Here is a 26,164-nt window from a genome sequence, read left to right on the forward strand (position 1 = left end):
ATCTTCAGTTTCCAACTGTACAGCAGCAAATCAGCCAATGCCAAGGATGGAAGCAAGGCTCTCCAGGCTAAAATAAGGAAGGGGCAGATGGTGCTAAAAAATGGGGTGCAAGGCTCAGTCAGGGTACATAAATGGGGTGCCAAACCAGGCCAGGAGGACTGCTAGGCAAAGTTAGCTATGGCAAAAATGTCTATATCCTATATGTATAAATCCCTAACCCAAGGGAAAGCCCGCCAGCCCGCGGCGTGGGTCAGCTCCGGCCGTCCCCGCCAGCGAGGACTGGGGGGCTCTGCAGGGCAGAGCCAGCGAGGACTGGGGGGCTCTGCAGGGCAGAGCCAGCGAGGACTGAGGGGCTCTGCAGGGCAGAGCCAGCGCCCCAGCGGGGGCAGCGATGCCCGACGACCGGGCGGCTCCGCGGAGCCGGGGATGGGGAGAGAGCGGGGACGGGCTGGGAGGCGATGGGATGGAGAGAGGAGAAAGCAGGAGAGGTGCGAAGTGGGTAACGGGAGGAGAAGGGGAGGGGACAGCTAGGAGGGGGGCGCTAGTGGAGGTGATAAAGCCGGGGAGGAGGGGGAGAAGGGCGAGCGCAGCCGAGGAGAGCTGGGAGAGCGAGGATGGGGCTGAGGGCGTGAGCTGGGGCGGAGGGGCAGCCGTGCCCGGCGGCGGAACCGTGCCCGGGCGGCAGCGGCAGCGAGCGGGGAGCCGCCATGGGCTGCGGGGGCAGCCGGGCCGACGCTATCGAGCCCCGTTACTACGAGAGCTGGACGCGAGAGACCGAGTCCACCTGGCTGACCAACACCGACTCCGAGAGCCCGCCGCAGGAGGGCGGCAGCGCCGAGGCCGGCGGCCGGGAGCCGGGCGCCCCGCACCCCGGTGAGTGGGGACCCGCCGCGGTGGGCACCGCGGGCCGGCCGGCGGGGAAGGGGAGAGACTGTCATACACATATATATGTAGTGTGGATGGGCGTGTGCATCCGCCTGTCTACCCGCGTTACCTGCTTTTCGAACCTCTTTTTCTGCCCGTGCCGAGAAATGCAGACGCCGAAGTCTGTGCTCGAAAACACGGCGGGTTCGCCCCGGCAGCCGGTGCGTCCGGAGCATCCGCCGTTCCCTGCGGCCCCGCAACTCCCGGGCAACGCGCCGGGACCGGCCACCCGCGCCCTGGGCTTTCCTCCGACAGAGCTTGTTCGGTACCGAGGGACCTGCTCACCGTGGTGCTAGGTTACGAGAGGGGGCATATAAATGTCATCAAATATGTAACGATGTCGCCAGAAGGGAAGAGAGGTTGGTCTTTGAGACTCTTGCTTGTGGAATACATGGACATGGCTGCTTTTTTCTTTTTTTTTCTTTTTTTTTTTTTTTTCCAAAACAAGTAATTTAGGAAGTAGTTTTAAAATAACAAAGAGGTAGTGATATGCCAGCCTTCTTCCACACTACCTCAAATTAGGATGCTACACAGAAAACTGATCAGATGGTGGGCTGCACAGGAGCTGACCTGCAAGTTTGAATTTCCCAGTTCTTGCTAGTGTGGTACACTCATAGTTGTCCACCTGAGGTATTACAGTAGGGACAGAGATAGGAAAGGGAATGAGGAGCTTTGCTCTTGTGTGGAGTTTAAATGTTTTCAGAATTATTATGTATTGCAGTGGTATCTAGAAGTCTCAGACTCAGTCCAGAAATTCGTCATGCTGCATGTTGTACAAACACAACATGAAAATGGTCACTGCCCCAGACAGATTATAATTTGCTCATGAAGCAAGTAAATGCCTATAGGCAGCTTTGGAGGAAAAGAAGTAGCTTTGCAGACTTTTATAGAGAGCTACAAAGAACCAGGAAGAAATCATGAAAGTGCAGGAGTGAAAATTCACAAAGGTGGGCATCACTGTCCAACTGGAACAGGGAGATGATGACTCCATGCTGACTGAAATATGACAGGGAGGGAGAAATCATAAAGGGTCTGTGTTGTACTCCTGAAGGCTAGAGAAAGACTTTGTAATAATCACATGTGGAACTACGAGAATTTGAAGGTGGGTTGATATATGAAATGCTGTATTAAAGAAGACTATATAAGGAATTTAAAGGGGTTCAAGATGATACTGGGTGGAATGGCTGAATCACAGGCGAGAGTCTTATCTCCAGCAATGAAGGCTAAACACAGCAAGCATTAGCTCTGTACTGAGTGTACAGGCTCAGCATTATCTTAGCCATGTTTACTTTGAGTTGGTGCCTAAACATCATAAAGAGAAGCCAGACAGTCCAAGATTTTATATTGAATAGGAGGTGATAAAGAGGTAGATCAGTAAGTATTCTTCCTAGAAACATGTGATAACTGACTTTGTGTTTACAGATGAGAATACCAGAGATAAGGAGAACAACACTCAAGTCCAATAGAGACTGATTAGGGTAAGAGTAACTCTTTACAAGAAAACCTTGCAGAAGATATTGTAGAGAAAGGGAACGAGGAGAGTACAGACTGGTAGCAACAAAGGAAGGACTAGTAGGACTTCAGGAAGAGTGAGATTAATCCTTCAACACAGCCATGGTGGCAGCAGCTTAAGGAACCGGAGGAATCCACACTGGTCCCGATCAGTGCCTTGGAAGTCATAAAGAAACTCACCGAGAGCTGCTATAGGGTAAGGCCTGAGGTAGGAGAGGAATAAAGAGAGGTACTCCAGTGAATTTACGGATGAAAGGGAGAGGAAGCAACAATTGGAGGGGAAAATGAGGTCAAATATGGGTTTAAGACTTGAAGAGGAAAACATGCCTTTATTGTGAGAACTGAAAACTAACCAAGAGTGAGAGACAAAAGGGAAGAGTAAGGGAGGGGATAAGTGCAGAATGGGGGAGATGAGGAGATGATATGCGAGGTTGGCCTAAGCGGAGGTAGGAAACTTCTGTAACTGGGACATAGAAAGGGAGGAGGCAGCTGGGGAAGGGGGAACCAGCCAGCGGTGCTGGGGATAAGAGGATGAAGTTGTTCTTTGTCATTCTTCACTTGGAATACACTAGTGAAATTCTGTAAAGATAGACAACTGGAGGCAGGATGAAGGAAAGATTTCAGAAAAAAAGCCAAAAGCAGTAAAAGGTGGTTGTGATTGTCAATGTATTTCAATTAAATGGAAAAAAACACCACCAGACATTGATTAAAAGGGAAAGAGGGGTCAATCACTCAGGGATGAAAGAATGTATAGTATGCAGGATCAGCGAGCATATCGATGAGGAAAGGGTTAGTAACTATGGTGTATTAATCTTAGTAATCTTATCCCACCTCAATATCTCATTATATCTGTGTCTTGTCAGCCAGCATATTTAGCTTTCTGTGTCTGCTCTCACTTGAACTATATGTATTCGCGTAGCCAAATGCTTGTATCTTTACTAAATAATTTTGAAAGCTAAAATATTGTTATATTTAAAAAGAAGCAATGAGTTTTTTTAATTTTACCTTTGCTTTCCCTTTATTCCTATTTCAACTGATCCCTTTTTAGAATATTTGTTCACTTCCCTACATTTTTAAAAATACATCTATTTTAATAAAGTATATTGCAATCTCTCTATTTTTTACAAGAAGACATACAGGAAAATACAAGTTGTTATAATATAGCTAAAATAAGACCGACAACTGTTCCTAGGTTCATGACAAGTCGTTAAGCTCCATGACTATAGCTGGTAGCAACTTGTTGCAGCATGCTGCTGAGGCTTTGACAATGGTGAACAGGGTAAATTGATACAGCTGAAGAGGGTAGGAAAGTAACAAATAACTTCATGAAGCACTGCAGGTGGTGAAATTGAAAGACATCTTCTAGAAGATAAGCGTACATGCTGTTCATAGGGTGAGTGTCTTCCAGGAAGGACGAAAAAAGGAAAGACTCACAGTGAGCCTGTACAATAGAGCAGTTTCTCTTAAGGACATCTATTGCTATGTAAGCGAAGAAGAACTTTTCACAGGATTCAGCTACTGCATAGGCTATAGCTGGGGAAAATAATCGCCTACATTTCTGCCTAGTAACCGTTCCTTGATCCTTGCAGCCCTTTGCACAAATTACCTTCTCTTTTTAGGGTCTGATTCAGCTAAGTGGAAGTGTTAGCACAAGTAATGACTTTCTGGGGAAGTAAGAATCTGGAGGAGCAGGAGAGTCCCCAGGGCAGTCACCATGGATTACAAGTAAACCACAGGAAAAAGGTCACAAAAACGGTCAAGTATTTTGGAACACATTTGCATAACCTGCTATGTTGCATTGGGATAACTTGCTGATAAATATGTGTAGATATACTTGCTGATGTATATGTGTAAATATGTGTGTAGGCTAGTAACCTAAGATGCACAATTTCCTACCAGAAACCAGTGTTGTAAAAGTGCTTTATAAGCCTGTTCAATATCGACCATAACAAAAATTAACTTTGTTTTGTTTTAAAGCAGGCTTTAAGTCATCTTATTACTACTTCTTTCAATTTTTCAGTATCTAAGCTGCTGTATTCAATTATTTTTTCTTTATTATACTCGAAAGTGCCTCACAGTGGATAAAGCAGCATGTTGCCTCATGGTCAGAGAGACCTTACAATTATATTTAGCTCGTGGGCTGCAAACTCCTTAGGACAGGATTTGTTCTTACTGCTTACCAATAGCAACCAGCACGGTAAGACCCCAGTCTTGGCTGGAGATTGTTACTGAATTCAACTAAAAATAATTAATTTTAAAATGTTGTAGCAATCAAGTGAAAAATAATTATTTTGCATCAGAGCTGAAAGGCTGTATATTGATTGCTTCAGGACCGATTTGTTCAGTGACTCAACTAATAAAACATTAATTTTTTTATTATTACCTGACTCACAGTATTGTCTAAGGCTTTGAAAGCAATTGTTTTTTATTCTTTGTACTTTGCCCTATTTATGTAGTAAAGTCTTTTCTCCTGAAGCATATTAAAGAAAAGCATTACCCAGCTTTCCCACAGACTCACCAGATGCACTTGGGAGGAAAACTTGCTCATGGCATCAGCAAATGTACCTGCAGTCAGCGGTCTGCCAGGAATGAAATCTGCAATTTAGGATCGGTTCAATCCCCTAGCAAAGACATTTGGGGACTAGACTAGTGGGACTAGAATCGAGTCCTTTGTAAAATAAATAAAGAAAATCAGAGGAATAAAGGAGAATTTTTATCAGTATCTAGCCATTGGGCTGGCTAACAGTTTATCTTGTGTAGTTGCTTTTAATATAGTTGAGCATTGATGAATAATTCTTGGCTTAGATGAGCCGCTATGCTGCTACTCTGCTATCCTGTGACAACTCCGTGAAGTTTTATAGACCGGGTTCATCTTTGCAGTTAGCCTCTGGTCGAGACCCAGGGTGCAGGACCCGGGCTTTCAGAGGTAACCTTCCACGGATAAGTTTTTGAAAATCGCTCTTCCATCCTTTGCAGCAGAGAGGCCGGCAGCGGCCGCAGCCAAGGAGCAGGGCTGTGAGCACGGGTCGCCATGGCGACCGGGCCTGGCGCGGGCTGGCACCGCAGCCATCTGCGCTTTCCTTTACCAGGTCTTCATCACGCTACAGGCTGCGCAGAAATGAATAAGCAAGCATCAGGTTGTAAACGAAGAACTTATTTTGTGCAGCAGATGGTTTATCTTAAATCAGACTGCAGAGAGGTATTTAATAAAAAAATAAAATTTTCACTTAAGAGCCAAAGCAGGATCACTTTTGCTAGCGCGTAATGCGGGTATAACAGTATTGCTTTATGCTTTTATGCCCTTCTATTCCTGTTCTTTTATTAACGGGTTAGTTCAAAATCTGGTATATCTAAGAAACAATTATAGCAGTGATTCTGACATGTGATCTTTTAAAGAGATAACCATATTACGGTTTTACAGTAAAAGTGAATAAACACAGCCTTTTCCTGCGCTGTAGACATATTACAGTAATTCCCTATTCCGCCTTAGTCCAGACCTTGGATATAATGACATGGCATTTGCCAAAGGATCCCATTTTAATATTGTTTCTGGATTTTTATTACATGATCTCTGCCATTTCGGTTTTCCTTAGACTCTGTATGGAGGGTGGTAGTGAGGAAACATTTCTAAATCACACAAAAAGGGGAAGAAAATCTAAAATAGCATACTCTAGTAGGGAGGAAAAGCTTTTGGATCTAACTTTTACCATCTAGCTTTCAGAGAGCAGCCTTCTTATGTGTCTGCTCAACTTTGTACACCAGCTTTTCATGTGTTAACATTTATATGGATGGGTAACAGACTTTTTATATGTGTGAAGTGCCTCTTTAGAGTGGGTTTGTGTAGGTGCTTCCATCTGCATAAGAAGAAGATTGGCTTCAAAGCCCTCTGAAAATCACTTTCCTAAAAGCATGATCTGGTAGGGCTATTCTTCAAAGGGTTTCTTTCTGAATGGCACCTAGTTTTGTGTCATTCCTCTGTGACTCTGGAAGACCAGGTAAACAGCAAACCTTGCTGTCAGTACTGCAGGTACAAGCTCAGTATCAAACCAATGAAGAAGCCCAGAGACCCTGCAGCCTCAGAAGAGTTCACCATTCCCGGATGCTCCAGGGACTTCTACTCAAACTTTTCCCAGCATATCTGTGGGAGACGGGTGCAGGATAGAAGGGAAATAGCATGGATGCACCTCCTAGCTGTAAGGCTCCCTCGGAAATGGAAAAATAAACATTTTTGCCCGTAAAAAATTACATTTCCGCATCAGTCTATACATTAGGGAATTATAAAGGGCCTTAGATAGCAATAGAGGAAAACAATAGAATTAAATGGATAATCTCTGTAACAAACAGTGGCTGTCAACCCGCTGACTTGAAACTACTCAAGATTGCTATTCTTCATTCAACACATATACTTGGGTCAGAAACCAGTCAAAGATTCCAGTATTGGCCTAAACCAGTATTTATTCCACTACAAGACAGCATTGAAATTATTGGGAAAATTAGACTCAGCCAATAAATATATCTTCTTGTAATAACCACATTTTTTCAGCCCAACTATAGCTGTTAATTCTGCCACTCTGTACATTTTCACCTTTGCTGTTATTTGATAGTTTAATACTGTCTTAATTTCACATAGGTACAGATGTCATTTAAGAACAGAAGCTGAAATACAGATTGGAAGCAACAAAATATTTCAACATATTGTCAGAGAACTTTGGCATTTTCATTTTATGTCTCTGAGTCATCCCACCCCCAAAACTAAACATCTCCTTAATTTCAAGCATGGAAAAGTCCTATTGATAATGAAACCACCTGTGCTTAAGCTTTTCGTGATAAGAGAAGGATTGTTAGAGATGTGAATGTTGTTTGAAATAATATGTAGGGGATGTCATTAATTTCAATGGGACTGTTGCTGTTGTTTTTGCACTATGGCCATTCTGTGTAATCATATGCTTTGTGGGTGTTGTATTTATTTCGTTATGTTGATTCAGTTAAAAAATGTCAGTGATACTTATTTGGCTCATCAGAGCATACTAAGCAACTTCCCTCCACTACCTCTAAAAGTATTTTTAAATGAATACTTTGTTAATAAATATCAACTGCCATATAAAAAGGAGGAGTCTATAGCAAGCATCACAAATAATTGCCAGATGAGAACATTTATTCTATTATGACACTCCAGCTTGTTATCTTGTTAGATGTATTATACTCAACTGCTGAAAAACTTCAGTCTTTTTTAATGGTAGGTGGTTAGTGACATTCAGGTGCTGTGTGAAGCCTCCTGCAAGGTCCTGGTGGCTCAGGCGGGAGCAGCCACCCCATGTCCCTGCAGCAGGAGGAGAGGGCAGGGGCTGGGCAGGAATCTCCAGCTGCCCGCTTCTTCTTTGGTTACACCTTCTACCTCTAGGATTCTCTCAAAGCATGGCAAAAGCTGGGGAAAAAAAATTTAAAACATTTTTAAAAATATACTATGATAACTTTTCTCTTGGTCTCTGATTAATTCCCATTTAGCTAATAGTCAACATCCTTGCTAAATCCCTCCTGCAGTCTAAAGCAGATCTACTAGGACTGATTGCCCACAGCTTGCCCCAGTATAGTAATTTACCTGCAAATAAAATAAATTCACTAAAAACGCGATGTGCATGAACACTTGAGTTACATAAAAGGCTTTCCTAGCCATCACAATACCAGGATGTTGAGCATCAATAGTGACGATTTGCTAGAGAGATGATTTGGAACCTTCTCTCTGGACAATTTTCCAGTGGAAAAAAAAAATCCTTCTTGCACCATTGAAATCTTTCATGAGAAAAATTTTCATAGTTACAGAGTCAAAGCGATGTCGTTTAATGTGTGAAGAGCTGTTCCCTCTGCCTCTGCAGCAGTGCTGGGGAGGAGGGATGGTGAGAGAGGGACACTGTCTGAAGGCTCTGAGCAGGAAACCTGAGTCGTGGTTTTTGTCAATGACAGGTCCTGCCTGGAGGATGCTCAGAATGAAATTGCTCAGCAAAATCCTTCTTCTTGTGGAAAAAGCGCTCTCGGTCTTTTTTTTTTTTTTTTCTTTTTTCTTTCTTTTTCTTTCTTTTTCCCCTTTATATCTTGATTCAGGACATTTAAACATTCTTTGTTCTTTTCCTCAGCAATGAATTTATACTTTCTGGCCAGCTCTAATCCTGTATTTTCTAGTTTAGGAATGTCTAGTTCAAAACTAACACTTAAAAATGGAATTAGGTTTAAGTGAAGACTCCTGCCAGTCTCAAAGTAGAGGTGTAATATATTTCATACAGGAAACACAGTTCAGAGTGCAGTTTACCTCATTGCCCATTGATTAAAATTTCCCAAATTTCCACACTGAGCACATATTACAGTATTCCAGCGTTTCAGGGGAAGAAATCCATCTTTTCTGCACCTATAGTCAGGTGTAGAAATATATTTCTTAATAAAAACAGAACTAAGTTAAGACTCAGCAACTGAATGACTGAAGCCATGAGCTTATTGTAAGGCTTTTTGTTTGGCTCACATAAAGCAGCACTTTCTTCCAGATTATGCAGAGAATATTTTGAAAGCTGTGTGATTGTGTCCATTTCTCAGCAGTGGCCTTGCATGAAACAAGTGGCTTGGTCCTTTACTGTATGTAAATAAATAATGCATTCCTATCCTGATTTTATTATCTGATGAGTACAAGCATAATTACTTCTCTAGATTGTTACACTGCCTTTTCTGTTTAGGAAAATATAGGTTAAAAGTAAAACAAACAGGTAGATAGAGGAGCAACATTCTACTGAGCGATCAGCATGGGCAGCTGTTGGCTGAGGGGCAGGATTTTCCATTTTAAGTTTTCCTGAATCCATCGAGCCCCTCTGGATTGTTTCTGCATTGCTGTTTTCTTGACCGAGCCTTCAATTTTAAGCAGCTGATGAAAAAAAAGTGGTGCTGAGCCTTTTGTTCCTCCCAGAAGATGATGGATTTAGGCTAGTCTGTTCAGGTGGATGCTAGCTACTGAAGCACAAAATAATCAGCCAACCCCTTTATTGATTGACTGATTCTATTTTTTTTTTTTTACCAGTTTCCTAGCAATGCATGTGGTTGTGTTTCTGTCTCTGTATGTTTCATCTGAATATTGTCCTCATATTGCAATAGTCATTCTCATAAACTGCTAGTATTTCCCGGTGGGGCCATCAGAATTGTTTCAAGCACTTGCAGTGCTGAAAGTATGAATTTCTGTCAGTTGCACAAAGCTGGTGCCCCAGTGCTTTCTGAGTGTTTACACTGTCTGTGGAAAAGATGAAAAAAATCTCATAGATTTATCTAGTAGATTGTTAACGGCTGACGACATTAGGTTTTAACACAGCTACCGCCCTCATTTTAGGATGAACACTAAATGTGAGTGGTAACTTTTTCACATGCATACAGATATCTTAAGCCAAAGGATTTTATGATTGCAGTCACAGTATCCTTTCGTATATTCATAGACTGTAAGGCTGAAAATGTGACCTGGGCATACAGTCCACTAGTCTTTCCTGAATTAATTCCCATACGGAGCACACCTTTGGGACATTCAGACTTAATTTACAGCTTTTCAGTGGCTAATACTTTGCCTAAATCTTTGTAAATTAGGGCAGTAACTAATCACTCCTAGTTAAAATACATGTCTAATGTCTTACCTGGGACCTGTAGCTTCAATTTCCAGCTGCTGAACCATGGTGAGCAAAACTGAAGAGTCATTTCAGCTCAAGTTTCATGTACATTCAGACGCTTTTCATGAGGACTTCTGTTTAGTCTGTCTAAGTATTTTTGATGCTACTCAGTATGATTAATTGAAATGATACTATCTAATCATCTTAAAATTCCATGCATGATTAGCTAGGTAATGAGAATGATAATAATACTTTGCATTTCTGTGTTGGAAATTAGTCTAAAGCATAATGAGTGATCACAGAATCACAGAATGTTAGGGATTGGAAGGGACCTCAAAAGATCATCTAGTCCAATCCCCCTGCCAGAGCACGAACACCTAGATGAGGCTACACAGGAAGGTGTCCAGAAGGGTTTTGAATGTCTCCAGAGAAGGAGACTCCACAACCTCCCTGGGCAGCCTGTTCCAGTGTTCTGTCACCCTCACTGAGAAGTTTCTTCTCAAATTTAAGTGGAACCTCTTGTGTTCCAGCTTGAACCCATTACCCCTTGTCTTACTGTTGGTTGTCACTGAGAAGAGCCTGGCTCCATCCTCATGACGCTCACCTTTTATATATTTATAAACATTAATGAAGTCACCCCTCAGTCTCCTCTTCTCCAAGCTAAAGCCTTTCCTCATAAGGGAGATGCTCCACTCCATCATCTTTGTGGCCCTGCGCTGGACTCTCTCCAGCAGTTCCCTGTCCTTCTTGAACTGAGGGGCCCAGAACTGGACACAATATTCCAGATGAGGTCTCACCAGGGCAGAGTAGAGGGGAAGGAGAACCTCTCTCGACCTACTAACCACCCCCCTTCTAATACACCCCAGGATGCCATTGGCCTTCCTGGCCACAAGGGCACAGTGCTGGCTCATGGTCATCCTGCTGTCCACCAGGACGCCCAGGTCCCTTTCCCCTACACTGCTCTCTAATAGGTCGTTCCCCAACCTATACTGGAACCTGGGGCTGTTCTTGCCCAGATGTAAGACTCTGCACTTTCCCTTATTATATTTCATTAAATTTTTCACCGCCCAACTCTCCAGCCTGTCCAGGTCTCTCTGGATGGCAGCACGGCCTTCTGGTGTGTCAGCCACCCCTCCCAGCTTGGTGTCATTAGCAAACTTGCTGATAGTACACTCAATTCCCTCATCCAAGTCGTTGATTAATATATTGAATAATACTGGCCCCAGAACTGACCCTTGAGGCGCCCCACTAGATACAGACCTCCAACTAGACTCTGCCCCATTGACCACGACTTTCTGGCTTCTTTCCTTCAGCCAGTTCACAGTCCTCTTCACTACCTGATCGTCCAGTCCACACTTCCTCAGTTTAGCTGTGAGGATGCTGTGGGGGACTGTGTCAAATGTTTTGCTGAAGTCAAGGTAGACCACATCCACTGCTCTGCCATCAACTATCCATCTGGTTATGTCTTCATAAAAGGCTATGAGGTTGGTCAAGCATGACTTCCCCTTGGTGAAGCCATGTTGACTGCCTCTAGTGAACCTCTTATCCTTGATATGCCTTGAGATGGCACCAAGGATAAGGTGTTCCATCACCTTTTCAGAGATGGAGGTGAGGCTGACCGGTCTATAGTTGCCCGGGTCCTCCTTCTTGCCCTTTTTGAAGACTGGAGTGACATTTGCTTTCCTCCAGTCCTCAGGCACCTCTCCCGTTTCCCAAGACTTGGCAAAGATGATGGAGAGCGGTCCAGCAATGACTTCAGCCAGCTCCCTCAACACCCGCGGGTGCATCCTTTCTGGACCCACGGATTTATGGATGTCCAGATTGCTTAACTGGTCCTTAACCCAGTCCTCATCAACTGAGGCAAACTCCTCCATTGCCCTGCCTTCCTCTGGGGCCTCAGGGGTACGGGGCTCCTCAGGACAGCCTCCAGCAGAGTAGACAGAGACAAAGAAGGCATTCAGTAACACTGCCTTCTCTGTATCCTCTGTCACCAGGGCACCCACCCCATTCATCAGTGGGCCTACATTGCCTCTGGTGTTAGTTTTGTCTGCCATGTATTTGAAGAAGCTCTTTCTGTTGTCCTTGAGCCCTCTTGCCAGGTTTAACTCTAAGGAGGCCTTAGCTTCCCTGGTTGCCTCCCTACATCCTCTGACAACAGCCTTATATTCTTCCCAAGTGGCCAGCCCCTCCTTCCATGATCTGTATCTCTCCTCTTCCACTTCAGCTTACCCAGCAGTTCCCTGTTTAACCACGCGGGTCTCCCGCCTCCCTTCCTTGACTTCCTATGTGTCGGGATGCTCTGATCTTGAGCTTGGTGATGTTTCATTACCGCATCCTGAAGGAGAAGGAAAGACCACATGAAGGAGAAGGGAAGACCATGTGAATATCTACAAATCTAAGATGCTCTTCAGAACCTGTCTTCACTCATGGTGGACACATCTGTGGGAAGGATGGCTGAGAGAGGGCCAGCAGCCTGCCACTTGTCCTCCCTCTCACACAGGGCTTTCCTGTCATGGGAACTTCTTTCTTTGGATCTCAATGAAAGGGTCAGCCAGGAGCTGAGCCAAAAGGAAGCATCTTTGGAAAACAGGCTGACCAGTGGTGTGAGGTATTGTGCATGGAGGGTCTTGTTTTAATGCAAATTTTTCATGTACTGAAACATAGCCTGTATCTTGGCATGTGGATAAGCAGATCCCTGCTCTGCCTATTCTTCTAAAATGCAGTACTATGAAAACCCTTTCAGCTGTTTGCTATTTGTATGTTAGTTTTCTTACTTAGGAGGAATGAGTGATCTGTTTCTGGCACTGGTTAAGTTCCTTAATCCATTCCATCTTGTGGTGTTCCCAGGCATAAAATGCACTCAGCCTTCAATGTACTCCAAAATTCTTATTCCACAATATAATGAAAACTCAGTTCTTTTTTTCCATTCCATTTATTAAAATTTGTTTCTTTGTCCATCAAACCCTGTTGTTTCTCTGCCATTATGTCCTTCCCTAGCACCCTGATTACTATTCTTTCAAGTTTACCTTTCCTATCTTCCCTTCACGGTCAGACCAATTCCTTCTTATTCTGCTTCTGGAGACTGTCTTCCATGTAGTATCCTTTGTCTGGAGCTTTGACAAGATCACTCATTGTTAAAGAGTGTTGCACTGCGCTTTTTCTATTTGGAATAAATATAAATTTTATATTCACCTTTCGCTTCACAGATGTGGGTGCAACACCATGAAGTTTGTTTACAAGATAGTCGTACCGTGATACTATATCATAATTTGAAATAAAAATATACCAATATGCAAAGATTTAACATCTGCCTGTACCTGGGAAATTAGGCTGTGTAAGAAATATCAAGGTTTGCAGCTTTAATGCTGCCCTTTTTGTATTCTATTTGTCTGCTAGAATCCTTGAACACTCTCTAATAGAAATCTTCATATTACAGTAATAAATCTGGCCAGGCTTTCAGAGTTATTTATCAGATGCTTATTTATGCATGTGCATGTTAAATTACAGTTTTAAAACCTTTTAGAAATTCCTTTTATCTAAAAAAGAGCAGCCTCTTGCCTCATTTCAAGCTGGCAATGGTAAAATAAGTTTTGAAATACAGAAATCTGCAGGTCTCCTGTTTGTTTTATTCTCAGAAACGAAGTGGCAGGAAATCCAAAAATAAGCAAACCTGCCCACGAAAACTGTCGCAAGATGTAGCGCTTGGTCTCCCAGTTTTTCCAGGTCTCCAATGTGCGTAAAGTCATTTAAAAGCATTAAACATATTCATCATGAGCCAGTCCTTTTTGTACTGAATTTGAAATTTAATACCATAATCTTATGAAATAACATAATTCCATAAGGCTCCTGAACGTGACAAAACCATGGCCAGATCAGGATCTCAGAGTCTGATTTGCCTTCTGCTATAAGCTATTACCTGAGCACCCTTGTCTTGCATAGATACAGAATTTCCTCTTATTTATCACCTACTTCCCTTAGTGCTGAAAGTAAAGCAGATACCGTCTAAATGGAGAATGAAGAGGCTGGTTGTGCTCTAGGGCGAGCAGTGGGGAGGGAGGATCACAGCATCCCCACACCTGCCACACACCAGCGCACATGTTTTGCTTTGCTTCACCTTCTAGAGTTTGCATTGAATTAGAGTTCAGATAAATACTTCTGGATTCTCTGAATGTCTGGGCAGTAAATGTATTGTGTTATTGTATTTGCTGATTCAATAAATACAAAACACTGTTTCTGATTATATTTTCCTGCTGCAGCAGGTCCTCCCTCTGCAGATCTTCTGGATCCTTCGTCCTGCCTTACAAACCCACTCTCTCCTATGTCTGAAAGTTTCTAAATTCTTCCTCATTAGGAAAAAAAACGATTGTACTTTCCTGAGCATCTGGCTTCATCTCTGAGGCTTCTGTTTTGGAGGAAATGACTTAAACTTGACTTTTGTCACAACCTCCACTCTGTTCGTTTTTTATAGGATCTATGCTATCTTCTACTTCTGCCCCTGAAGTGCATACTGGTACTCAGGCCTGCAGCTATGTCGTTTTCCCAAACATGAAATCAGGAAAACAGGTACAGAAAACAGGTATTTCAGTGCTCTCTATACTTAGCATTAAAGTAAGAAAGTGATGGTAGCAAACAATATTTCCCCGGAAGCAGCTGCATGTTGTGCTAACATGGTTCATTTGTCTTTACTGTGAATTTTCTCAGAGTCTGTTTTTACAATGCAGTATCTTATTATGCAGACATTTTCTAAAATGACATCTTCTGCATTATTCATGAGATAACAGCCATGGTAAATAAAAAAGGGTATTGCTGAACCAGAAAATTGAACCTTACTGGTTTGTTCGTAGTCAATTCCAAAGATATAAATTTAGCATACTAATCAACAGCTACTCATTTCAAACAAATACGTGCTTGTTAGTCAATAGCAGAGCACGTGACGACACAGGGCCCACAGCACTGGGTCAGATCTATAGCGCGTTTGGGTCAGAATTCGTATCCTGTTTTGGCCACTACCGGCTGCTTTAAATCAGATAGGAGAGTATTGTGGCAAGCACATGTGCAATGATTTTCTCCAGAAAGGTCTGATCCTTTTGGCTAAGAGTAATTTTGCCTCTGTGCTACAAGGCTTCATACCCGTCTTGAATTTCTTGCCAGAATTAACTATTGCAGCATTGCTAATTTTTCTTAGTCACAGAAATTTCAGTTTGGTTTTGGATCTTACTGGGATGTTGCTCTATCAACAAGGTCTGTGCAAAGAGATCCAGGCAGACCCACCTTCGTGCTGCCTGTGATTTGAAAAGTTTCCTGTAGTCCTGATAGTTAAGGGCTACCCCTAAATCTCACTATCTGGTTCCTTTCTCCTGTACTTGATCTTTAGCAAATGCATATTAGCTTTCTAGTACAGAGATAAGGTCCAGCAAAAAGCCTTGGGGAAGTCATATCTTTATCTTTTGTCATGCACAAAATTGACCCCCCTTTATTCCTTGTCTCTCTGTGCCAGCTGTTCATCCATGACACTATTTTGCTTTTTACTCCAGTTTTACTTTCACCATATGAATTAATTATGTAATTTCCCCCTTCTTCATGTAATCTTTATTTCCATGCTAAAATCTGGTTAGAAAGAGTTAAATTTTAAGAGTAAAAATACCCTCTCCTCTTTATGAGATAGTCTCATAAAGGATCATTTGAAATCTTAGGTGTAACCAGGCTTTATGAAGAGATATGGGAGTGTCTATGCATTGGTTATCCTTGTTTAGTTAGTTTGTTTGTTTGTTCATTTGTTTGTGGGGTTTTTGTGGGGTTTTTTGGTGGTTTTTGTTTTGGTTTGGTTTGGGTTTTTTTTGGTTGGTTGCTTTTTTTTTTTCCCACTAGTGTTGACATTATATAATCGAAGATCTCAGGAGTACACGTCTAAAATCTCCATCCCATATTTTGTATTTTCTTTGACTTCTCTGTGATGAATATCTTATTTACTAAAATTATTCTTTGAAATTTTTTCTTAAATGGTTTCTTCTCCATTTAAATGGTTTTAGAGAGCTACAAAAGATGACTTAAGCATACTTTATTCTGAATCCATGCAAGCTTGCAAGCCTGTGAGCAACTTTTTGGAGTGCAATTTTAATTACATATCCCCTAAAATACAAAATGCCTGAGGTATTAAGAACTTATGTACTTCAGTGTTAATAAATTACTTTTAAGTATCTAGTGCTTACAGAAAACAAACATTGCAGGGATGGCCTTAGTATTATGTAATTCATTTTTTGGTAATACATAAGTGAATCTTGTCTGTACATTATATCTTATTTTCATTTTTCACAGTTGTAGGACGCTGCTGTCTAGGAATTTCTGAAAACTCATTACAATTTAAAAATGATTAGGCTTGTAGACAAAAGGACACATGCTAGCACAGATTAAGAGGTCTTGTAGAACATGGAAGGAGATGGGATGTGGTGACAGTTGCTTTTAAAGAAGTGAGGTGCAGCCTGCAGGAAGATAAGTGAGGCAGATAGGGAGATCACAGAACACCTGGTTGATGTTGAGGGAGAGAAGTTAGAGCATAAGTTACAGCCAGTGGAGGAAGAACGGCATCAGGGATGGATTTCTCTGAAGGCATTGATGAATTTGCATCAGATTTCCAAGTGGCATTTAGGAAGCAAAGGAGGCCTTTGAACAGTACTGTTTGCTGCTTACAATTCTGCTATGAGGAAAACTTCTGTTTTCTTTACAAAATGGTCATGTCCTATCTGTGATTAATACTTGACTTACTAGTCTGAAACACAAGGAATCGTGATGATAGTAACTATGGTTAATTAACAAAGACCATTTTAGAAAATTAAGATAACAGAAGCATCGAAGTGCTCCAAGTCTTCCTTCCAAAAGCTTATCTTGATATTTGCTTGGGTACACTGAATTTTTCATTACGTTTACAGCAGAGAGAGTAGGAGGTTATCCCAGAAAGACTGGAAAAACTTGGTGTCTTACTGTCAGTTTGAATATTCACTGTTAGGATAAACTATTAATTATGAGTAGCAGCAGTTCTTGGAGAGTTAATTTTATTTATACTGCTTATATGAGCTACTGAAAAATACCTGTGCCTTTATTTTTGTGTTACTAGCAACGATTGTCATGTTCTATTCTCTTTGTCCTCTTCTAGGAGTTTATATCACCTTTAATATGCCTGTTGTTCTTTACCTAGGATACGTATTTCACACAGATTTGATCTGTTTTGCTGGTCTTGTATTGAGATACCTCTGATTTTACAATAGGTAGCTTTTCTGTTGATTACATATTGATGTGTGTAAAAGTGTGCTTAAATGCCCTTGTTTTAAACTGTGAAACAGCTAAAACATACCTAGATATCCCAGGCACCAATTTTTAGTTTGATTTGTAAAATTCAATAAATATTGTTGATTTTTATCCACATCCAAATTTTCCAAAACTTCTGTATTTTTTGAATTTTGAACAAAAGGCAGTAATTTAATGCCAGCATCTTAGTGGAAAAAAAATCAGGCAAATTTATTTTTTCAATATCTATTCAAATTTTGAATGTGAAAATACACAAAACAAAAGATTATTCAAACTGCCATCATTTGGTCTAAATCGTCAGATTTCTTAGTGAAAGAGATTTTAGACATACTTTGTAAGTTATCGGCAATCAGTCAGTCACATCACATCTTGTTCTGGGCCAGAAACTTCTTCAGAAGTCTTTGGGACACACAGCGAGAATCCTTGATGAATCTGGGCTAAATGGGTGAAACAATTCTATGTTCCCTGCCACAGGGGCAGTTGGGAGCAATGTGAATGTGTCTCCAGAGGAGTCAGATAGCTCAGCAAGGCGACTCCATGGGAAGAACGAGTGTAGCTGGATGAGTGGGGTTGGATTGGGTTGGGTTGGGTTGGGTTGGGTTGGGTTGGGTTGGGTTTGGTTTGGTAGGACAACACACCAACCTGAGCTGCCTTCTGCTGCTTGTCTCAATTCCTGCGCTACCTCCCATGTTGTGCCAGTCCAACTGGTTGCGTCATCAGGTGATGAAGAAAGTCTGAGGATTGATTTCAGTTTAAAATAAACCTTTTTTTTTTTTTGCTCCCTGGTGCTGCTGAAAGATGCATTTGTCAAACTGCAGCCTGAAGGATTTCTATTGAGCTGGTAAGAAAGACAGCAATAAGCTCGGCTGTCCAGCCCAGCAAGCCCATAAGCCCGTGAAAAGGAAGATGACAATATGCATTGATGTGGGACAGCAAATTCTTTGAAGCACGTTTCTTGCTGGAACGATAGACCTGGATTTGCGAGTAATGGGGCTGCTGCTCGGGTATTCTCCTCACATCCATTGAGAGAGAACTTATGCATGTTCTTTATAAATAAACCTGATTACATGCAATGAAATACCTGCCCCTTGTCATCCGTTCTTCCCCATAGTGGGAACAGCCTGGCGGTCCCCCAAACCCCGCCTGACTACCATTCCTGAGGAAAAGGTCACCATCACGTTGTTGGGGGTTTGGTGATCACCTAGAAACTTAGCTTTAGGAATGGCGCTATAAGAATACTCTAGGCTTGCCAGTTATTTTAAAAATAAAATATATGGATTTGACAGAGCATTGTGATCGGATCTGCTGTTTTCCCTGCCCTCAGGAGGCCCACAGACTTTTGGCAGGATTTGTCCTGGCAGAGAACAGGAGAATGAAAATGACATTACTGAACCTGTTTGTTTAAACTTCTACCGAAGCTCTACAATGAAAGACCAAGGAGGCTATTTACCAAACCCATGCTGTGGGGATGACATAAATGTCTCTAAAGTTAGTTTGGTTTAAATGACACTGAGGCAAGACCTTGAGCATTACCCCCCTGCTAGCTTGCACATTCTAGATTGTACAGAAGAAGAAAGTTAACTTTTCCTTTTTTGTGTACTGTGGCAAACCCCAAACAGCAATCCAAAAATATTTGCTATTTAAAAAGCAGACATGTGTTCCTAATATTTTCTTTAACATCATCTCTGTTTTGCAATCAGCATTTTGTGTTATATTTCTAGTCTATAAAATAGGTGTCACTTCATGAACTGCCAACAAATCTTGTGCTCTTACTTCCACCACTCAGGCATTCTCACTGTAATTTCTCAGTGCTCACACATAAAGAGCAAGTCATTGAAGCCTCTAAACTGTTGCTTACTCTCTAAATCACTTGTTTGCCAATGAAAAGGAGATATAAAAGTGTCTTAACTTCAGAAGAGCAAACACATTTCAGAATAAAATAAAAAAGCTTTTCAGACTGCTAGGATAAGCTAGTATTGGTAACCACTAGCTCTCCTGTAAAACAATATAGTGGGAGTGACGGCAGAAGGCTCAGGTGCTGATACCTGGTTCATTTCTGACAAGTATTGCAGAAAAATGTCTCAGCCCTGCAAAGCAAGATGTAACAAGGATGCTCAGGCTGCAAACTAACAGACCACAAAAACTGAACCAAATATACCATTTTCAGGACTGAGATTTTCCATCATCCTCCAGAAATGGACTGATGTAAGAAAAATTGTTCTGTGAGAGAGCAAAAGATGCAACACAATCTGATACATGAACAATTGTCCTTGAACAAAGTGGTTTTTCAGCTGACAGCTGCTTCTCCAGCCAACTTACTTAGAGGCCAGATGGCCAAAGGCTCGCATGATGGAAAGTGATTTAGTAGGATGACTCCACAGAAGGAAAAATTCGCAATTTATATGTGTTTGAAACATTCAAGATTCGATTAATGGAATTAGTATGTAATGCCTAAGGCATTTTGCCTGTTCAAAGCTGTGCTCAAGTCTGTTCTCACAGCTCCGCTGCAAGCTGAAGCTGTACACCACGGCGGGACTCCTGACTCACACATGGATAATTGCCTCTCCCACTCCCATCCTGACAATTGATTTTATCCATTATATCAGTCTGTGCCTCTTACTGTTCTGCACCGAGTCATTTTTCTGCCTCACATGTTGCACAGTGGAGTGGTAAGAAGAGGTAAGACCAAAACCACAAGTATGGACTTCCAGAAGATGCAGAAGAGGCGAGGTTTACTCTTGTCTTATGGGAAGTTGCCTGTAGATTTAGATCAGAGAATGACATTAGGTTTTATATCTAGCAGAAAAGGCAACTTCCAAAGACAAGTATTTTTAAAATAAACCATAATGTAATTTTTTCAAGTTCCAACTCAATTTTTTTTCTATCAAAAACCAGATGATTTAGCAGTATTCCTAGTGACCACCACGCCAGGTTAAACTCTCTTAGGAAAACTCTAACACCATCTTCTGACTGCTCAGGGAAATGCACTGACTAGTTTGTGTTCAGATGTTTTAAGTCTTACACAGCTTTAGATATTTTCAATATCAAGACTTCATTTGATTTCAGTCATTGCCTTTGCAAGCTGCTACTGATGTTGCTTTCTACTGATAAAGTAGCTTTACTTAGAGATATCTGGAACATAATTCAGGACTTTGCGTCTCTTTTAATACCCTTAATACTGTACTTGAATTGCTACCCAATTCACAGAAGAAGGTTTGGATGACACAATGCACACTTCAAGTAACAATAAATTGTCGTTGGTTTCTCTCACATTTATTTTTCTCTTAGTATCTGGGACTCCTTGCTGCTTCCTCCAGTTTTGATACCTGCATTGCCAGTTAGTGAATAGGTTTTTTTTCTATTTGAACACAAAGCTTTTTACAAATGAGCTTTGCCAAAACTAGAATTGAGTGCTGTAGTCATGTGTCCCACTAGCTCTTTGCATTTTGATTTGAGACCCAGTGTTGCAACCAGATGTTTAGTGCTCTGTACTCACCATAAATGACAACTGACTTTTGTGAATGCAACTCATATCGTACAACACATGCCTCACCCACACAGCTGAGCAGAAAGGAAATTAGCAATTTATTTGATTACTGATAATCAAAACAGTATTAAATATATTTTTCCTTAATTTCTTTCCTCAACTTCGGATTAAAAAAATATTCAAGGACATAAATAGAGCAATCTCTCCATTCATATCAGTCTCATCTGTCATGCTCCCATCTAAGCCCTTCATTTACGAGAACTGAGACAGATTTAAGGGAAGCCCCTTTGGGTCCTTAGTTAAATCCTCTATCAAGCCAGCAGCTGTGTGGAGAAGCCAATGGAGATCTGCAGGTGACCAAAAGGCCACCGATATGCTGCACTCATTAACCAGTTTTCCACGTTTTCTGAGCCAGTGTTTCTAAGAGCAATGGACTATAGGAAAAAGGCCAAATAATGGATAGTGTGAGGATAAAGGTGACAAAAGGAGGTGGACTGTTCTCACTGTAGTATCGTACAGCACCTTCCATGACTTGTGCTATCAGAAAAAGTGGAGAAATAAAGGGAAGACAGAGCTGCCATTATAAACTTCCCTGCAGTATTAATTGCCCAATTTCATGTGTCACTACTAGGTGTTCTGGAGGATGGAAAATCAGCTCAGACAGGTGTAACTGCAGCATCAGCCACAGCAGGAGCGCTGAGCACTGAGAAGAGGAACAACAGTGGTCCTCAGTGTGCAAACCCCATGGTCCATGGCACGGGAGCTACAACGCAGAGACAGAATGGCTTCAGGACAGCAGAGGTGAGAGCATAATTATGTTCCCTGTTGCTCAGCACTAGCTTCAACTAGACAAAACTTATTTTTGTGACAATCTTTCTCGCTGCAGCCAAACTGTATTTAATGCATTGGGATAAGGAAAAATGGCTGCACCGCAGCCACAGTGTGATTGAGCCCAGCACCTCTGACAGTGCTTCATGCCTGAATGGCCACAAATTGATGTTTTATTCAGCAATCAGAGTAACACACAGACTTGTTACAGGAAAAAAAACCCTGCGCTTATTTTTTGTCAGCTCAGTCCAGCTGTGGCATGCATTGTGCAAACCGTTTAAATTAATTAACAGAAATGGAATGTGTTTTTCCTCAATTGCTGCTTTTCTTAAATTGTGTGCACTGCACAAACTCTGGTTCATTCAGGGCTGGATGCGAAGCCTGAAGGAGTCAGTGGGAGTCTTTTCAATACCTTCAGTAGGCTTTGGATCAGACCCTCCCTGCTTCTCCCCCTCACCTACTCTCTACTTTGCAGAAGGAACATCCCACGTAGCAATAACATACAAACACCCAAGGCTTTGGGGCTAGACCAAAGCCCAAACTCCTCCTGTCCTAGTTGTCTACCTGCCTGTCTCCCAGAGTTTTCCATCCACTGCCCTGTTTGTGTAGCAGCTGCTGAGCTGCTGCAGATTAAAATAACTGAAACCCTATGTTTTTTTTAGTGCTTCCTCAGTTTCTCAGACGGGAAGACAGCATGGTGTGTGGTGGAACTACTACACCCACCCCATAAGAAGCTGTCCTCTTCTGGGACCCATGTCCTTAAAGGAGGCAAATTTAAACCCAGGAGGACTGAGCAAATGAAAAATGGAATTTGATTGAACTTCACCTTCCATTTGCTAACAAACAACATGTTGATACATGTGTTTATTTTATACTTTCACTGTATTATCTTCTCTACTGCTGTAGTACAGAAATATTCCCCCGTGACCTCGATCCTGCTGTATCTTTCCATGAGATACTGGAGCCCTAGGTGTATAGGGACATTCTACAAGAGCATGACATCTAGAGCTATGGATTTGCTGTAAATGAAAAACATAAATGCTTGTCATAGCCAGTATCCCACAGAGAAAAATGAATAGGTCAGGTTGGGTATGGTTGAACAGAACTAACATAATTATTAATTCAATTTGAAAATGACTTGGCCACACTTGAGAATTATAGTGTATACCTGACATATTGTTCAAGAAAATTGTCTAATTTTGTAAGTGATTGGAAGATTACTTCTGTATTTAGACTTACCAGGAACCATGGGCAAATTCCCACAACACATTAATAATGTGAGTGTTGACTGTAATGGGACCTCTCAGTGAAGTGTGGGTTCCTGACCTGGGGCTCTATGGCTTTGCATGTACCTTCCTGCCTTTTTACTAGCTAAGATACATTCAGTAATATATATCTCTGCTGTTGCAACCCACTGCAAAGAAAATTTCTGATGATAAGTAGAGCATCTACATTATTTTATGCATCTAATACAGGTGTCTAAGAAAGGAAGTTTAATTTGTCTGGACTTCTTATAGTCAAAAAATAAATTTATTTTCCTACAGGGAAAGTGTAGTATCTAAGTTAGGGTCCAGCTCTGGTTTGCCAGTGCCCATTTTATTCATCTGAATATTCATATTGACTACAGTTTTTCTTTAACTTCTACATGCTGCAGAATAGAATGAGATGCAGCACCCAGTGCTCTCAGGGGACTTGGGTTCTGCCACCAGTCTGTGAGGTACCACCAGCAGGGGGTAAACTGCTTTATGTCTTTGTTTCTTGTTTTATTCTCAGGTGTCAAGCTCTAAACTTTAGAGTCTAAAGCATCCTACTGCCTTACCTGTACCATTGGTTACATGACAGGGCACAGTTAGTGGTGTCAAAAGGGAAAAGGTTTGACACAGGCTGCATCTGGGAAATTTTAGTATCCTCTTGTGGGGGTCATAGAATCATAGGATCATTTTGGTTGGAAAAGATCCTCTAAATAATTGGGTCCAACCATTAACCTAACACTGTCACTAAACCATGTCCCTAACAACCTCATGTAGAAGTCTTTTAAACACCTCCAGGGATGATGACTCCACCGCTTCCCTGGGCAGCCTGTTCCACTGCTTCACAACCCTTTAGGTGAAGAAATTTTTCCTAATATCCAATCTGAACCTTACCTGGCACAACTTGAGGCCATTTCCTCTCATCCTATCACTTGTTACTTGGGAGAAGAGACCAACACCCTCCATGCTACAACCTGCTTTCAAGTAGTTGTAGACAGCAACATGGTCTCCCCTCAGCCTCCTTTTCTCCAGGCTGAACAGCCCCAGTTCCCTCAGCTACTCCTCATTAGACTTGTGCTCCTCTACCAGCTTCATTGCCCTCCTCTGCACTCTCTCCAGCACCTCAATGTCTTTCTTGTAGTGAGGGTCCCAAAACTGAACACAGGATTTGAGATGTGGCCTCACCGGTGCTGAGCACAGGGGGACAATCACTTCCCTGGTCCTGCTGACCACACTATTCCTGAAATAAGCCAGGATGCTGTTGGCCTTCTTGGCCACCTGGGCACACTGCTGGCTCATGTTCAGCTGGCTGTCAACCAACACTCCAATGTCCTTTTCTGCTGAGCAGCTTTCCAGCCACTCTTCCCCAAGCCTGTAGCGCTGCCTGGGGTTGTTGGAAATAAAATATGCTGCTGATGAAAGAAGTCATAACACCAGTGAAGGCAATATAATGTTCAAGCACCCCGAAAGCAAAGGTGGTAACCAGATTATGTCACTGACTGACAATAACCTGGTTTGATTTTCACGATGTGTGTAGCCTTTTGAGAGTCCTTGTGTGAACAGGAGCACTGGGGGAGCAGATAGCAAGAGAGCAGCTGTATTCAGGCTGCAGAAAGTTGCAGTAATACACAGCGGCAAATAAAGACCAGTTTTTGCTCTCAGGTAAATACGTACCTTCCACTCACGTCAGTGGAAGTTTATCAGACATTACTGCACCTGGCACTATTACCATGTAAATGATGCCTAACTTACCTGGCATTCTTTACACTTACAAATTGTCTCATGAAACACTGCAAATGCAGTAATCAAATCCACCTAACTCAGCTCTGTGTCTCCATCAGCCCAATTCTGAGTGTCCTTTGCCAGACCTACCCCGTTTACTGGGCAGTATAGTGTGTTGCTTATGGCAACAAGCAGACAGATTAGGTGATGGAGAAGGATAAATTTAAATTAGTGATGCACTAGCATGCCTCAGATGGAATGACATTTTTTTAATATTTGCAAATAATCTGATGAAGCTCTGAAAGGTAAATATCGTACTTGCACCCTATATGCAGGCAGACCTAAGTGTTAATTTGAAACTGTATTTTCACTTAAGAAATGTAAAATAGAGAAAATTCTGTCTCAGGCTAGTCACACTCAACTTCCAGTGACATCAAAAGGAACTTCTAATTTCCACTTCTGGATTGAAACCAGATCTATTTGCTCCGCTTTTAGAATACATACGTGCAGAGATGCTAATGATAGCCAAGAGGGTTGATCCAAAGCCAACTGGTGTCCACTGCCTTTATAGCAGTGATAAAAGCTTGCGTCTATACTGAATGAGAAACTTTCTCCATATCACAGCACTGTGTGAAGAATGCTGGAGCCTTTCTGTGTATTAATTAGACTGGTTTTCATAAATGAGGAGGTAATCATCTATGTTTGTGCTGTCAGTGTGGAATCACTGTGCTGTTTAAAACTTTCACAGAGTAAACGGGACACACAGAAAATGTCCACAAAAGAAGTCACCATTAATATTACAAAAAGCATCAGACAAAGCGACAGAAGGAAAACAAAGAATTGTGTCAATTAACAAAACAAAGCGCAGGTGAAGATGGACCTAACAATCCGTCACTGCACTTTAAATGTCATCGGTTGCTGAAGACATGAAGATCTCCACATGTTCCATGCTGAACACAGCAGGCAGCTGCTGCTGAGTGCCTTCACAAACATGTCTTATAGAAACCAGCTGCAGACACTGCAGGATGTTCACATGTCACTTGTCTGAAGCAGTGGCACAGAACAGACATAGGCCAAAATTCACGTCATTTGGTTTTTACTAAGTCGTGTTATCTCCTTGTGTGTGTCTTGTTCTGCGTTGCTGTTAGAATGAAGCTGAATGATGAGCGGTACAGTTCTACCCAGATTAAACCAGGAAATGAGCACATGAACCTACATTTTTAGTCATGAGGGGTTTCAAGTGTGTACATTCAAACCTACAGAGTTCATTTAAAGCACTCGCTTTCATAAAACTCAAACCCAGAGATCTCAGAAAGAGACACACAGGTGGCTTCCACTAAATCTCTTTTAAACTATATATATCTGTTACATGTAGTTAAGTCATACAGTGACCTTTTTATATATTAATCTTTTAATTAATTAGTTTTAATTTATTTTCTGTATTGACAGAATTTAGGTCTTAAAAACAGTAACTTTCATACTGATCAGCCTTACTTGAAGTTCCTAGTCTT

The 26,164-nt window shown here is 41.8% G+C and overlaps 2 protein-coding genes across 2 annotated transcripts in view; one reads left to right on the forward strand and one right to left on the reverse strand.

Annotated features, from left to right (window-relative positions):
- KLF10 (KLF transcription factor 10) overlaps window positions 1–26,164 on the reverse strand; it is a 194,012-nt gene that overhangs the window by 125,430 nt on the left and 42,418 nt on the right. The window lies entirely within an intron of this gene.
- BAALC (BAALC binder of MAP3K1 and KLF4) lies at window positions 708–25,506 on the forward strand. The gene is made up of 3 exons (XM_065629853.1): window positions 708–873; window positions 21,485–21,654; window positions 25,402–25,506. The coding sequence occupies exons 1-3, from the start codon at window positions 708–710 to the stop codon at window positions 25,504–25,506; spliced, it is 441 nt and encodes a 146-aa protein (XP_065485925.1).

The sequence above is a fragment of the Caloenas nicobarica genome, chromosome 2 (assembly GCF_036013445.1).
Source record: "Caloenas nicobarica isolate bCalNic1 chromosome 2, bCalNic1.hap1, whole genome shotgun sequence".
In the NCBI taxonomy this organism is placed as follows: domain Eukaryota; kingdom Metazoa; phylum Chordata; class Aves; order Columbiformes; family Columbidae; genus Caloenas; species Caloenas nicobarica.